The sequence below is a fragment of the Capra hircus genome, chromosome 1 (assembly GCF_001704415.2).
Source record: "Capra hircus breed San Clemente chromosome 1, ASM170441v1, whole genome shotgun sequence".
Taxonomy (NCBI): Eukaryota; Metazoa; Chordata; class Mammalia; order Artiodactyla; family Bovidae; genus Capra; species Capra hircus.
In genome coordinates this window covers 136695249-136709598 of record NC_030808.1, presented here as the reverse complement: position 1 = coordinate 136709598, position 14350 = coordinate 136695249, and the positions used below count along the sequence as shown (strand labels likewise).

General features: G+C 37.0%; 1 protein-coding gene across 2 annotated transcripts in view; it reads left to right on the top strand.

Annotated features, from left to right (window-relative positions):
* Nucleotides 1-14350, top strand: part of DNAJC13 (DnaJ heat shock protein family (Hsp40) member C13) — a 157749-nt gene that overhangs the window by 129593 nt on the left and 13806 nt on the right. For both annotated transcript variants that reach the window (XR_001918368.1, XM_018051322.1), the window contains exons 45-52: nt 4089-4180; nt 5942-6041; nt 7953-8027; nt 8259-8371; nt 11569-11738; nt 11908-11950; nt 12416-12589; nt 13803-13982. Coding sequence is in view for 1 of the 2 variants with exons in the window: in XM_018051322.1 (XP_017906811.1) it covers nt 4089-4180; nt 5942-6041; nt 7953-8027; nt 8259-8371; nt 11569-11738; nt 11908-11950; nt 12416-12589; nt 13803-13982 (947 nt within the window). In the remaining variant the exon portion in view is untranslated. The remainder of the gene's footprint in view (nt 1-4088; nt 4181-5941; nt 6042-7952; nt 8028-8258; nt 8372-11568; nt 11739-11907; nt 11951-12415; nt 12590-13802; nt 13983-14350) is intronic.

Below are 14350 nucleotides of genomic sequence, written 5' to 3'. Positions count from 1 at the left end.
AAGACCCAGTTTGCCCCACAGCCAGTCCCTCCCACTAGGAACCTTGCACAAGCCTCTTATCTACCAGAGGGGAGACAGAATGAAAACCATAATCACAGAAAACTAACCAAACTGATCACATGGACCAGAGCCTTGTCTAACTCAATGAGACTATGAGCCACGCCATGTAGGGCCTCCCAAGATGGATGGGACATGGTGGAGAGTTCTGACAAAACATTGTCCACTGGAGAAGGGAATGGCAAACCACTTCAGTATTCCTGGCTGGAGAATTCCAGGAACACTATGAAAAGGTAAGAAGATGTGACGCTTAAAGATGAACTCCCCAGGATAGTAGGTGCACAGTATGCTGCTGGAGAAGAGCAGAGAAATAGATCCAGAAAGAATGAAGAGGATGAGCCAAAGTGAAAACAGCACCCAGTTTTGGATATATCTGGTGATGAAAGTAAAGTCCAGTGCTGTAAATAACAATATTGTGTAGAAACCTGGAATGTTAAGTCCATGAATCAAGGTAAATTGGAAGTGAGCAAACAGGGAATGGCAAGAGTGAACATCAACATTTTAAGAATCAGTGAACTAAAATGGAGCAGAATGGGTGAATGTAATTTAGATGATGATTATATCTACGACTGTGGGCAAGAATCCCTTAGAAGAAATGGAGTAGCCTTCATAGTCAACAAGAGAGTCCAAAATGCAGTACTGGGGTGCAGTCTCAAAACAACAGAAAGATCTTTTTCATTTCCAAGGCAAACCATTCAGTATCATAGTAATTGAAGTCTGTGCCCCAAGCACTAATGCTGAAAAAGCTGAACTTGAACAGTTCTCTGAAGACCTCCAAGACCTTCCAGAACACCCAAAAAAGATGGCCTTTTCATCATAGGGACGGAATGCAAAAGTAGGAAGTCAAGGGTTACCGAGTAACGAGCAAGTTTGTTTGGCCTTGGAGGAGAAAATGAAGCAAGGCAAATATTAAACAGAGTTTTGTGAAGAGAACACACTGTTTGTAGCAAGCACACTCTTCCAACAACCCAAGAGATAACTCTACTCATGGACGTCACCAGATGGTCAATACCAAAATCAGATTGAGTGTATTCTTTGCAGCCAACGATGGTGAAGCTCTATGCAGTCAGCAAAAACAAGACCAGAGCTGACTGTTGCTCAGATCTTGAACTCTTTATTGCCAAATTTAGACTTAAATTGAAGAAAGTAAGGAAAACTGCTAGGCCATTCAGTATGACCTAAATCAAATCCCTTACAATTATATGCAGTGGTGACAAATACATTCATGGGATTAGATCTGATAGACAGAGTGCTTGAAGAACTGTGAATGGAGGTTTGTGACATTATACAGGAGACAGTGATCAAAACCATCCCCAAGGAAAAGAAAAGCAAGAAGGCAAAATGGTTGTCTGAGGAGGCCTTACAAATAGCTGAGAAAAGAAGAGACACTAAAGGCAAACGAGAAAAGGAAAGATATAAGCATCTGAATGCAGAGTTCCATAGAATAGCAAGGAGAGATAAAACCTTCCTCAGCAATCAGTGCAAAGAAATAGAGGAAAAACAATAGAATGGGAAAGACTAGAGATCTCGTTAAAATTAGAGATACCAAGGGAACATTTCATGCAAAGATGGGCACAGTAGGACAGAAGCAGAAGATATTAAGAGGTGGCAAGAATACACAAAAGAACTATACAAAAAAAGATCTTAATGACCCAGATAACCATAATGATGTGATCACTCATTTAGAGCCAGACATCCTGGAGTGCAAAGTCAAGTGGGTGTTAGGAAGCATCACTACAAAGCTAGTGGAGGTGATAGAATTCCAGCTATTTCAAATCCTCAATGATGATGCTGTTAAAGTGCACTCAATATGTCAGCAAATTTGGAAAACTCAGCAGTGGCCACAGAAGTGGAAAAGGTCAGTTTTCATTCCAGTATCAAAGAAAGGCAATGCCAAAGAATGTTCAAACTATCACACAGTTGCACTCGTCTCACACGCTAGTGAAGTTACGCTCAAAATTCTCCAAGTGAGGTTTGACAGTGCATGAACCGAGAATTTCCAGATGTTCAAGCTAGATTTAGAAAAGGCAGAGGAACCAGAAATCAAATTGCCAACATCCGTTGGATCATAGAAAAAGCAAAGGAATTCCAAAACAACATCTACTTCTGCTTTATTGACTACGCCAAAGCCTTTGACTGTGTGGATCACAACAAACTGGAAAATTCTTAAAGAGTTGGGAATACCAGACCAAGTTACCTGCCTCCTGAGGAATCTGTATTCAAGTCAAGAAGCAATAGTTAGAACTGGACATGAAACAATAGACTGGTTCCAAATTGGGAAAGAAGTACATCAAGGCTGTATATTGTCACCTTGCTTTTTTAACTTATATGAAGAGTACATCATATGAAATGCCAGGCTGGATAAAGCAGAAACTGGAATCAAGATTGCAAGGAGAAATATGAATAATATCAGATATGCAGATGACACCACCATTATGGCAGAAAGCAAAAATGAGCTAAAGAGCCAGCTGCTTGATGAAAGAGCAGGCTTGAAGAGTGAAAAAACTGGCTTAACATTCAAAAAACAAAGGACATGGCTTGCAGTTCCATCACTTTGTGGCAAATAGGTGGGGAAATGATGGAAACAGTAACAGACTATTTTCTTGGGCTCCAAAATCACTGCAGATGATGTCTGCAGCCATGAAATTAAAAGATGCTTGCTTCTTGGAAGAAAAGCTATGACCATTCTAGACAGCATATTAAAAAGCAGAGACATTACTTTGCCAACTAAGGTCCATTTAGTCAAAGCTATGGTTTTTCAAGTAGTGATGTATGGATATGAGACTTAGACCAAAAGAAAGCTGGTCGCCAAAGAATTAAAGTTTTGAACTGTGGTGTTGGATAAATTCTTGGCAGTCCCTTGAACTGCAAGGAGATCAAACCAGTCAATCTTGAGGGAAATCAATATTGTATATTCATTGGAAGCACTTATGCTGAAACTGAAGCTCCACTATTTTGGCCGTGTGATATGAAGGACTGACTCATTAGAAAAGTGCTGGGGAAGATTGAAGTTAGGAGGAAAAGGGGACAACAGAGGATGAGATGGTTTGATGGCGTCACTGACTCAACGAACAGGAGTTTGAGCAAGCTCCGGGAGTTGGTGATGAACAGGGAAGCCTGGTGTGCTGCAGTCCATGAGGTCGCAAAGAGGTGGACACAACTGAGCAGCTCAACTGAATTGATAGAATATATTGATAAAATACCGAACATAAAACCTGAATATAAAATATGAAACATAAACTATAGAATATAAAATAGAGTATTATGTAGAAATAAAATATGGATTATAAAATTACATTCAATATTCAGTTTCTTAGCTGAAGACCTCAAAACTTTTTATTAACACTTAATATTATGTTTCTTGTATTCCTTTGCTCTTGCCAGTATGTATTACAGTACTATTATTATTTATAGTTGTATTGCCAACAAATTATTCAAATAAAATAACCAATAGTAATTAAATGTTGTCTAACAAAATTTCATTCCCATGGTATACATGGAGATGTTTTTAAAGGCAGTGTTATAAAATCTGAAGAAAACTTCATTTTTTGATTTTGGCATATTAGGTACAAAGAAATTGCTGCAAACCTAGGAATTGATTTGGAACTTGTCTGTAATGTAGTTCTCAAGTGACAGAGTTCTAACTCAGTCTTACTTAAAAGCCAAATGATGTCACACTGTCTCCAGATGTAATTAGGCTGACAGGGTTAGCTCTGAGGTCTACAGGTAAAGTGTAGAAGTACCACTATACACTTTCAATTTTTGAGTTGTATTTGATAAATTTCTTGTTTTTAGCCTGTTGGTTAGTTAGGCATTGGGATGGAAATGAAGACAAAACAAACCAGAGAAACTTTAATACTGTTTAACTTCTTAAGATTTACTTCTCCTTAGTGATACTGTACTCACTTCATGTCACAATTTTTGAGAAAAGTTTACCACAGACTTGACAGTAAACAAAATATATCTGTTTCCAGAAGATTGATAGAACATCGCTTGGAAATAAAAGATAAGCATTTTATTTTTCTTTGTAGGCTCTGAAAGTGAATGCATTGGTCATTTTAAGTTAATATTTTCTCTTCTTCGAGTCCATGGAGCTGGTCAAGTGCAGCAGTTGGCTTTAGAGGTAAAAGAATTTTGTTCTAAAGCATGCTGTCTTTCCTGCAACATACTGTACATGGTTTGAACCTTCGTTAATCATCATCTAAAGTTGAATGGAAATTTGTGTGGTTTATTTTTTTTTCATTTTGCCTATTAAGGCAAGTGAATGTCTTTAAAACTTGAATTATATGCCCATTTTGAAGAGCAAATATTGTACAGTGTTCAAGGTGCTTCCCTCTGTGGTCATCATCTGTCATGAATTAGAACTTGGGATGCATTTGTGTAGTGTCATATGGGATGAGTTAAGGAATGGACTTTACTCGGGATGCTTGAAAGCCACAGATGACAAAAAAAGGGAGCAGAACTTTCCAAGATCTCTGTTTTTCCACAGAGAGACGTGTTGAGACCAAACTATACACTGTGAGTTTGTGTTCCATCTCCCTCAATTGCTCTCCCTTCTTATGGGTCTAGTACAAAAGCATCCTTTCCAGCTACCCAGAACCTGTGGGTCTTAGAGGTCCAAGAGTGGTTGGAGGGCCCTCCTCCAGGAGAATGAAATCATTGGTCCTGTAGGAAGCTGTTTGTGTGGAGCCTTTTCCTCTGGAAGAAGCAGGAAGACCTTGGTCACAGGGTACTCCTTGTCTAGGCAATCCAGAGTGAATACCCAGGATCTTTTTTCATGTGATCCTGCTTATTGTAACACACAAAATTTATTATAAAGAACACCAACTTCAACCTTTCAGTAACAATGAACTTTATGAATGATTAAGTGTTCTTAGATTGCATTTTAGTTTAAAAATGTTTAATAAAATAATAAAGGTTAAGTTGGTCAACAGCTTAACAAGCATAGTCTTTTCTTTGAAAAGCATGCTTCTCCACTTAATTCCTTCAAGTACCTTGTAATTTTTAAAATAAGTACTTTGGCCACCTGATGCGAAGAGTTGACTCATTGGAAAAGACTCTGATGCTGGGAGGGGTTGGGGGCAGGAAGAGAAGGGGACGACTGAGGATGAGATGGCTGGATGGCATCACAGACTCGATGGATGTGAGTTTGAGTGAACTCCGGGAGTTGGTGATGGACAGGGAGGCCTGGCGTGCTGCGATTCATGGGATCACGAAGAGTTGGACATGACCGAGCAACTGAACTGAACTGATTGTGTCTGTGATATTTTCCTTTGAGATGCTGACCACATGGTTCAAGTTGTGGCATTAATCTTTAGATGTATAAGTTAGACTTGAGGGGTCATCTTCAAAAAACATGCCTATTTCTTTATAATAGAAAGATAGACTAATATATTGTATTGGACACCAGAGACATTTACTTTCTCCCTCTAAAAGAAAAAGTCCAAGTAGTGAAGATGATTATCTTGCTAATCACTTCCCACCCCAAATCACCAATTGGAAAACACGATAGTGTACACCATAATTCTGGAGCATGAACTGATGTAGGACTGAAGGCTTCTTATAAGCCTAAGGATTGTGAATTGGTGCTAAAATATTTGTTTAGGTTGTTATATTTGATTGTTACCTTTAAGTTAATAGAAAACTGATATATACAAACACACACACACTAGCATTAACATTTTTAATTCTCAAAAGAGCAAAGTAATAAAGCCAATTTTTAAGAATTAAATTCTTGCCTAAAAGTTAAATATTTTGTCCTCCAAGCATTTTTCTCATTTTGGTAATAAACCTTAAGTTTATTTAGGTCTGACTAATTTACCTTAATTTGTTTAGGTTTGAAGTTATTTCCAGAACTCTTACTGTCCTATTGATTGATTTTCAGGTTGTGAATATAGTGACGTCTAACCAAGACTGTGTCAACAATATTGCTGAATCAATGGTTTTGTCCAGTTTATTGGCTCTTCTGCATTCTTTGCCATCAAGTATGTATATTCACTGGAATTTTCAGAACCACAGCACAGTCAGCATAGAGGGGAGCAGTTACATAGATGATACAAAACCTCCAACATAGTGTTTTAAAATATTTTAAGTGGTATTCTTTATATTAGATTTGTCTTCCTAGTTTATTTTTACAGAAGTTAACTATTTTGTATTTCCACATCCAAAGTTGGAAGAGATGATAGAGATCCAAAAGCATATGAAAATAATCTAGGATTTTCAATTTGCTAAGTATAAGCTATATATGAATGATTGAGAATTAACTGATACTCCATGTTTTATTAAAAAAACACTCAGTTGAACTTGTGTGATAGAAAAAAATGCTTAATATAAAAATCACCTTATGTTTTACTTAAAGTTCAGTCCTGCATTATTTGTCCTTTACTGATTTCATGCTAATAGTAACTGTTAGCACCAGATGAGATCAGTTTTTAAAAATATAGCAATCTGATTTCTTGAGTACAGCCTGCAATAATATAGACTCCTTACACACTGTAGTTATGTCTCACATAAGTGTGTAGTTGTGTTAGATCAACCTTGAGGTTGCTTTTCAAAGACAGTTGTGATATAACTCCAACTTTGTCACTTCCCCATCAACATGCATTGTTCAGTCAGCTTTGCCAGCCCTTCAGAAGTCACATTAATCTTGACTTCACACTTGTCTGCCTCCTTGAGAGCAGCAACCAGTCTCACTCATTTTCTGCCCCAGTACCTTGCACATGTTATGTATTATGTTCAGTGAATTGAGTGAAATTCAATTATTATTGAATATTTTTGTTAGCTTTTAAATGACAGCATTTAAAAGTTACTAGCAGATTATTATTTTTTTGGTCATTCCTACAGCCTTAGTTGGTTTTTCTCTTTTATTAGCTTTTAACAGCTACAAACAATGCAAAATTAAACTGATTGAATGTTACAGAAGTCATGGTTTAAAAGTATATTCATACTGAATTTATATACTACAGTCATGGTTTTAGTCTTTCTGATAAAATAGCTGATGTTTAGATATCTCAGCCTACTCTGTTCTCATTTATATTTTAGACTAAATTATCTTTCACTGTTTGCTCAGGAACATTAAAAACATAAAATAATTGACTTCTTCTGTCCCCTCCAAAGTCTTGTTTTCCTTTGAGCTTATGGTTAGAACAGTGACTGGTTTTCAGTGAAATATTGTTTCCTGTCTTAAAAGAAGTCTCATTTTAACAAGTCTCATTTTGCGTGTTTATTCTCCTGCCTGTTAACTTAGCTCAGTCTGGCTACCATCCTTGGTTTTCATCTCGGCCTAATACCTGGCAGCCTTCACCCTCTTTGCCAACTCTTCACTCCTCTGGTCACCTGTCTCTTGTTGCCCCTTGACTTTGGAAGAGTAAAGTCCAGTTGCCCAGTCTACTTCAATGACAAGGAAGGGGTGAGAAGCACACAGACGTTGTGCAGAAAGATGCTGTTGTGTTTTAGACTGGAACAGTGTCTTGCAACTGGTACTTTCTACTCATTTCTCTAAGATACTAGCACCATATAAAAATAATAGATCCTGAATATAGTATCCTTAGAATGTCAGGAGGTGAGATTTTGTTTGCATATTGAGCAATGAGGTAGGAGGACAGTATGGCATCATGCTTATGATTGTGGACTTTGGTGTCAGACCTCTGTAAACCTCTATATACCTCAGTGGTATAGTGAGTTATACCACTCACTAATTGTGAATTCATGGGCTACTCAAACTGGATCTCAGATTCCTCACTCATAGCAAGACCACAATACCTGTCTAGCTGGTTGTTGTGAAGTTGAAAGTATGATGCCCTTTGTAAAGCACCTTGTTCAATGCCTGGCACTGATGCCTAGTAAATGTAAGGTAGTGTGATGATTCGATTCTTGTAATCTCTTTTGTTCTGCAGGTCGTCAGCTTGTTCTGGAGACTCTTTATGCTTTGACATCAAGTACAAAAATTATCAAAGAAGCAATGGCAAGAGGTAGTGTATAGAGTGCTTTCTCATCTAGTCATGCTTCGTAATGGTAAAGCTTATTTTGAGCTACTTTATATAGTCTGATAAATTAGAAGAATGCTTTAGAAGGCTTACAATTTTTTTAAGAAAACAAACTGCATTGAGTTGAAATAAGGTTGAAAGTAAATTCTACTGACTAGAAAAGTCATATTTTTTTTTATTTAGCATATAAACGCTAACGCTTTTTTTCCTTCACAGGAGCTTTGATTTATTTACTAGATATGTTCTGCAATTCAACACATCCACAGGTTCGAGCCCAGACAGCAGAACTTTTTGCTAAAATGACAGCAGATAAACTAATAGGTCCAAAGGTGAGCACAAAATGGGTTCTTAGAAAGAAATTAATTATTAAAGCTCTATTGCTTTGGTAACTAATTTCATGAGGATTACCAAAGTCTGAAATAGTAAAGAAGTGACTTGATATGAAAGTTGAAAGATTGACATACCTGAATTATTCCTATATATTACTAGTTAGAGAAAAATTATAATCAGGGAAGCCTGCACTAGAATTGAGAAGTCTTAAGATAGTGTTTGAATTATAGTGATGAAACTGTTCATCTCCCTTGAAGGAGCCAAAAACATATTTTGAAAGTATATTTTAAGTTGTGACAGAAGATAGATAGGTTAGATTTCACACTTTGAAAAAACTGGCTTGTGAAAGTGAGTATTACAGTGCCTTTGCTTCTCCTCTCTGCAGGGAGATCTCTCATTAAGAATCTGAAGAAGACAAAGTGATCTCTGGAACTGTGGTTCAGTTCATAGAGCAGAAACCTATTAGAATAATACTTCTAAGTAGAATTGCATCCAGACACAGTTGTACTCAGTTTCCTTCTTCTGTTATTGAATCAGTTTCATGTGAAGTAATGCTCACTGAAGCACTGTCTATGCCAGCCCAAATATGAAATAAAGGCTCTTGAGCACCCCCTTACAGAAAACAAGCTAGATTCAGTTGCATGTTTTTCTTACCTGATCTCCTGATTTAGATATTGAGAATATGTCACAAGACCTGGAATAGTTTTACTTGGGGAATATGGCTAATAATCTGTCATCAGTAGGATTAATGGATAAGGAACATTACATTTGGGTGCCCGTAGCAAGGGCCCATAAAATCATGAATATTGATATTTAATACTGAATTTTCTTAAAGCTAGAGTTGGGTAGCCCATAACTATAATGTCTACTGTTATATTTTAAATGATGTTTTAGATGTTTAAAATATGTACTAGAATTAATTTTTGAGCTCTTTAGTAATTTTTTAACCTTTGAAATACGTGAGGGACAAATTTTACCAAAGTGAATATATTTGTACTTAAATTTTCTATATAGGAAAAAATATAAGTGTCAGCTCCTTAATTGAATGATTTGCCACAAGAGAGCCTAGAACTGGGGTCAGTAAACTTCTTTTCCATTTTTATAACTTTATTCAGATGTAATTGACATGCCATACAATTCACACACATGAAGTATCCAATTCAATGTTTTGGGCAACAACAGTCAGTTTTAGAACATTTTCATCAAGCCAGGGAAAAGACCCATTTCCTAATTTAGCAGTCACTTCCCTATACTTACAGCACATTTTGTTTTTCCATTTATTGATTGAAAATGGACACATGGATTATTTCCAGTTTTTGGCTATTTTGTATGCTGTGAACACATGTGTACAAGTTTTTGTGTGGATATGTATTCTATTTCTCTGAGAGTAGAATTTCTGGGTAATATGGTAACACTATTTTTAACCTTTCAAGGAATTATCAGACTATTTTCCACAGTGGCTGCACCATTTTACATACCACCGCTGATGGTGATATCCACCTCTTCTTTAACACTTACTATATAGATCTTCATTGAGTGTGGTCGTCCTAGTGGGTGTGAAGTGTGCTGTATCAGGGTTTGCTTTGCATTTCCCTGGTGCCTAATGATGTTGAATACCTTTTCATGTGCTTATTGGCCATTTGTACATCCTTTTTAGAGAAATGTCTATTCTCATCCTTTGCTCATTTTTTAATTGAGTTGTCTTTTTACTGTTGAGTTGTAATTGTTCTTCTCAACCTTCCTTATACTTTGTTCCCTACATTGTGTATTTTGGATACCAGTCCCTTATCAGATATATGATTTATAAATATTTTCTCCCATTTTGTAGATGTTTTTCCACTTTCTTGTTGTTTAATTTTGATGAAGTCCAATGTGTCTTTGTTGCAGCTTGTGCTTTTATTATATAAAAGCCATTATGTAATCCAGAGTTACAAAAATCTTTGCCTATGTTTTTTCCTAGGTGTTTTGTAGTTTTAACTCTTGTATTTACATCTTAGATCAATTTCACCAAGAGAATGACATACATCCTATTTTGTGGATGCTCTCTATCATGTGACTAATATTGTTTCCTTTTTTTTATTTTAATTGGTTTTGCCATACATTGACAAGAATCCACCACGGGTGTACATGCATTCCCAAACATGAACCTGACTGCCAGGAAGTTCAGGGCTAAATTTATTATATATTGCTTGCAGTTATACAGAGCTTTTGATATTTTCTTTATGTACTAATTCGTACATTAGTCTCATTCATTCAAATAAGTTCTTGAGTATCAGCTTGTGCCAGGGAATGAAAATACAGGCACTGACAAGACAGACTGGGCCAGGAAAGGCTTCTATAAGATGAGATTTAACATACACTTGAATCACACAAAGGAGATAAAACTATGTGAAGATCTGAGGGAAAAACTTGTCTTCTCAACCTTCACTTTCCCTTTGTCCTTATGTCTCACACTAATTTTCTTTTTGTATATATGTGTTGGATGTTCTTTTAAGTTGCTTTTTAAATCCTTTTCAGGGAAAGGCACAGTAAAATGTAAAACATGGTACTAAAAATTACTTGTGTAACACAAAGCATGAGAAGAATTTGTGAGGGTGTCGGGGGTTTTGGGGAGAGGTGGAGGTACAGATCAGCTGTACCTGAGGACTTTCTGGGAAGAGGGGATAGCATGTGCAGGGCAGGATCTGGTAGGTTGATGAGCTCTGGGAACTTTACACACCAGTGGTGCTGAATTTCTTAACGTTACTTAAATTTGAGGTGGAGAGAGGAAATTAACCCAGATAGGTAAGAAGTAGGAGGTCGTAGGGAGTCTTGTGACCTTTGCATGTGTGTGAGGACTCAGTTGTGTCTGACTCTTTGCTGTCCCATGAGCCTGTCAGGCTCCTCTGTCCATGGCATTTTCCAGGCAAGAATACTGGAGTGGGTTGCCATCCCCTTCTCCAGGAAATCGGATCTTCCCAATCCAGAGATGGAGCCCGAGTCTTCTTCTACATCTCCTGCGTTGGCAGGTGGATTCTTTACTACTGAGCCACCATAAACCAAGGTTTATCTGTTATCCGGGACTTTTGGATGGTAGTTATGGCCCGTATCAGCCTTAACACACATTATAGCATCATTCTTAGAGAAATGTAAAGCAAACCAAATATTGCGATGTTTTCAATAGGTCTTTTTTATTTTCTCAAATTTCCTCGTCCAGGTTCGAATTACATTGATGAAATTTCTCCCAAGCGTTTTTATGGATGCCATGAGAGACAACCCTGAAGCTGCTGTCCATATTTTTGAAGGAACGCATGAAAATCCTGAGTTAATTTGGAATGATAGTTCCAGAGATAAAGTGTCCACGACAGTTAGAGAAATGATGCTTGAGTAAGTAAAGACACATATTAACAGCTTAGGACCTTCAGGTGGAGTCGCCAGGGAGGCAACCATTTTCCGCATCGTCTGTCAGCTCTCCAGGACTTACTCTATAAAGGGTAATGAACGTGGTGTCTTGTGACTGAAGTTTGACGTCCTGTCCTTCTTTTTTTTTCCCAAGGCACTTTAAAAATCAGCAAGACAACCCTGACGTAACCTGGAAGGTAAAGTATACTTTTATTCAGAGGAAGGAATTTTACATTTTACTGTAAATTTATTGTTTGTAAGTTCCTGCTAAGTGAGTATAAAACCATCCTTTGCTTTGTTACTAAGATACTTAAATCTTCCCCTGGAAAACAAGGTTTTAAACATTTTTTTAAAAAAGTAGGAATATTCACTTTTGGAGTATCTTAATCAAAGGACTTTTTCTGAAAAGAGTAACTTAATCAAAGGAACTTTTATAGAAATTTATCAAGTGAAAACAAATAATTTTGACTTTATTGTATTAATGACTATTTAAAGCCTAGTTCATTGCATGAAGATTTCTTTAATAGGGTTTTTTATTTCTTTCTTGTTAATGTATTGGGCTGGGCAAAAAAGTTTGTTTGGTGCCCAAACAAGACTTTTTTGCCCAACTCAATACAACTAATGATTAGTAAATGACTTGACTGTTCTTTCTCTATTTAAAGTTGCCTGAAGATTTTGCTGTGGTGTTTGGAGAAGCAGAAGGTGAACTTGCTGTTGGAGGAGTTTTCTTGAGAATCTTTATTGCACAACCAGCTTGGGTTCTAAGAAAGCCTAGAGAATTTCTTACTGCACTGCTAGAAAAATTAACTGAGCTTCTGGAGAAGAACAGTCCTCATGTAAGCTTTAGTCATCAGTCAGACGTTTCACATATTTTGCTAAATATGTTGACAGTGTTTCTGTTAAAACACCATTCTCATTGACCACGCATTAAGAATTGGCTACCTCTTTCAATGTAGTCCCCACACTTAAATTCGTATATGCTTAATCAAAAGTGAAACTTTTTAGTCTGAAGAACAGTTGCAGAGGTTCTGAAAGGTTTCTGCCATCCCATTTCCAGTGATTGTGTGGTTTTTAAGGAGAAACCTAAAGGTTTAGTGTAGAAATCTAAATGGAAGTGTGTCCTGCTAGGGCATATTCTTCACTCAGCTAAAGAAATTGACAGGAGAGTCTTAACTATTGATAAATGAATGAACCCTGTACCTGTGCTCAAAGGCTAGCAGGAAGGCAAGAGTGAGTAAGAAAGTAGATTTGGTCTTGGTTTGGCCAGTCATAAACCCTGAAATATAAAGTTTTGTTGTTTGAATCTACATATTGAAAATAATTGGACTTCCCTGGTGGCTGAGGTATGTGATTGTTGTTGAATTAATTTAAAAAGCTGGCTTTTGAGGTGGCTAAGAGCCTGTGTTGTTAGCCTATGATAAAGCTCTGTGGCCTGGAGTAATACCTCCCAACTCTGCCTCAGTTGCATCATAGAAAGGTCACAGCATCTGCCTCTAAGGCTGAAGTTTTCATGAGTTTTGATAAATGTGAAGCACTTAGTATAATCTCAAGTACTTAGAAATCATTGGTATCATTAGCTTTTCAAGACTTTTAAAAAAATATAAACAGTATGCCAGATATTTATATATATCTCATTTCTATAGTCACGATTTCTCTTTACTCTGATTTTTACAGAACTGGGGAAAACATTCCACTAGTTGTTGCATTTTCCTGAATTATTGATATTCTCCAATACTGACAATTCTGTAACATTACCTAAAAATACCTACTAATATTTTTTGAGAGATGATCTCTAAATAGAAATATCTGTCTGCAGTAGAAATGAGATGTAAAAATAGAAATGCCCAGAGAAAATCTGTGTAGATTCAGATATCACTTTCGTAGAGTCCTTTAAATTCACGCTTTTATCAAGATGGAGATGTTTGTTGTCCTTTTAGGATTTATGGATCAGTCTTCAAGTGCCAGCAGTTAGAATCTGTTTTGAACACAAAATAATTACTAGGGACATTTAAGACTTTATCAGTTTTTTATAATTTGCTTGTTCCTCAGGGAGAGACTCTGGAAACTTTGACAACGGCAACAGTATGTCTCTTCAGTGCACAGCCTCAGCTGGCTGATCAGGTTCCACCATTGGGCCATCTTCCCAAAATTATCCAGGCAATGAATCATAGGAACAATGCCATTCCTAAGAGCGCCATTCGAGTTATTCATGCCCTGTCTGAAAATGAGGTATTGATGATGAATCCATTTGGTAACCTAAAACTGTAGAATTTATCTGTACTCCCTCTTCCTGACTAATGTACATTGCAGAATAAATCCCTTTCCTGCCACGTACCTTCATCCATATGAACTGCTTGATATTGTAAAGGTTCTTAAACTGGTTTAAATGATATGATTAATAGGAGACTGAATTTGACTCAGTTCATTATTAAACTTGAACTGATGAGGCTTTCCTGGCAGTCCAGAGGTAAAAGCTCCACGCTTCTACTGCAGGATGTATGGGTTTGATCCCTGGTTGGGAAACTAAGATCCCACATGCCTCACAGCATGGCCAAACAAAACTTGAACTGAATGTAGGTTTTTCGTATATTATTGTG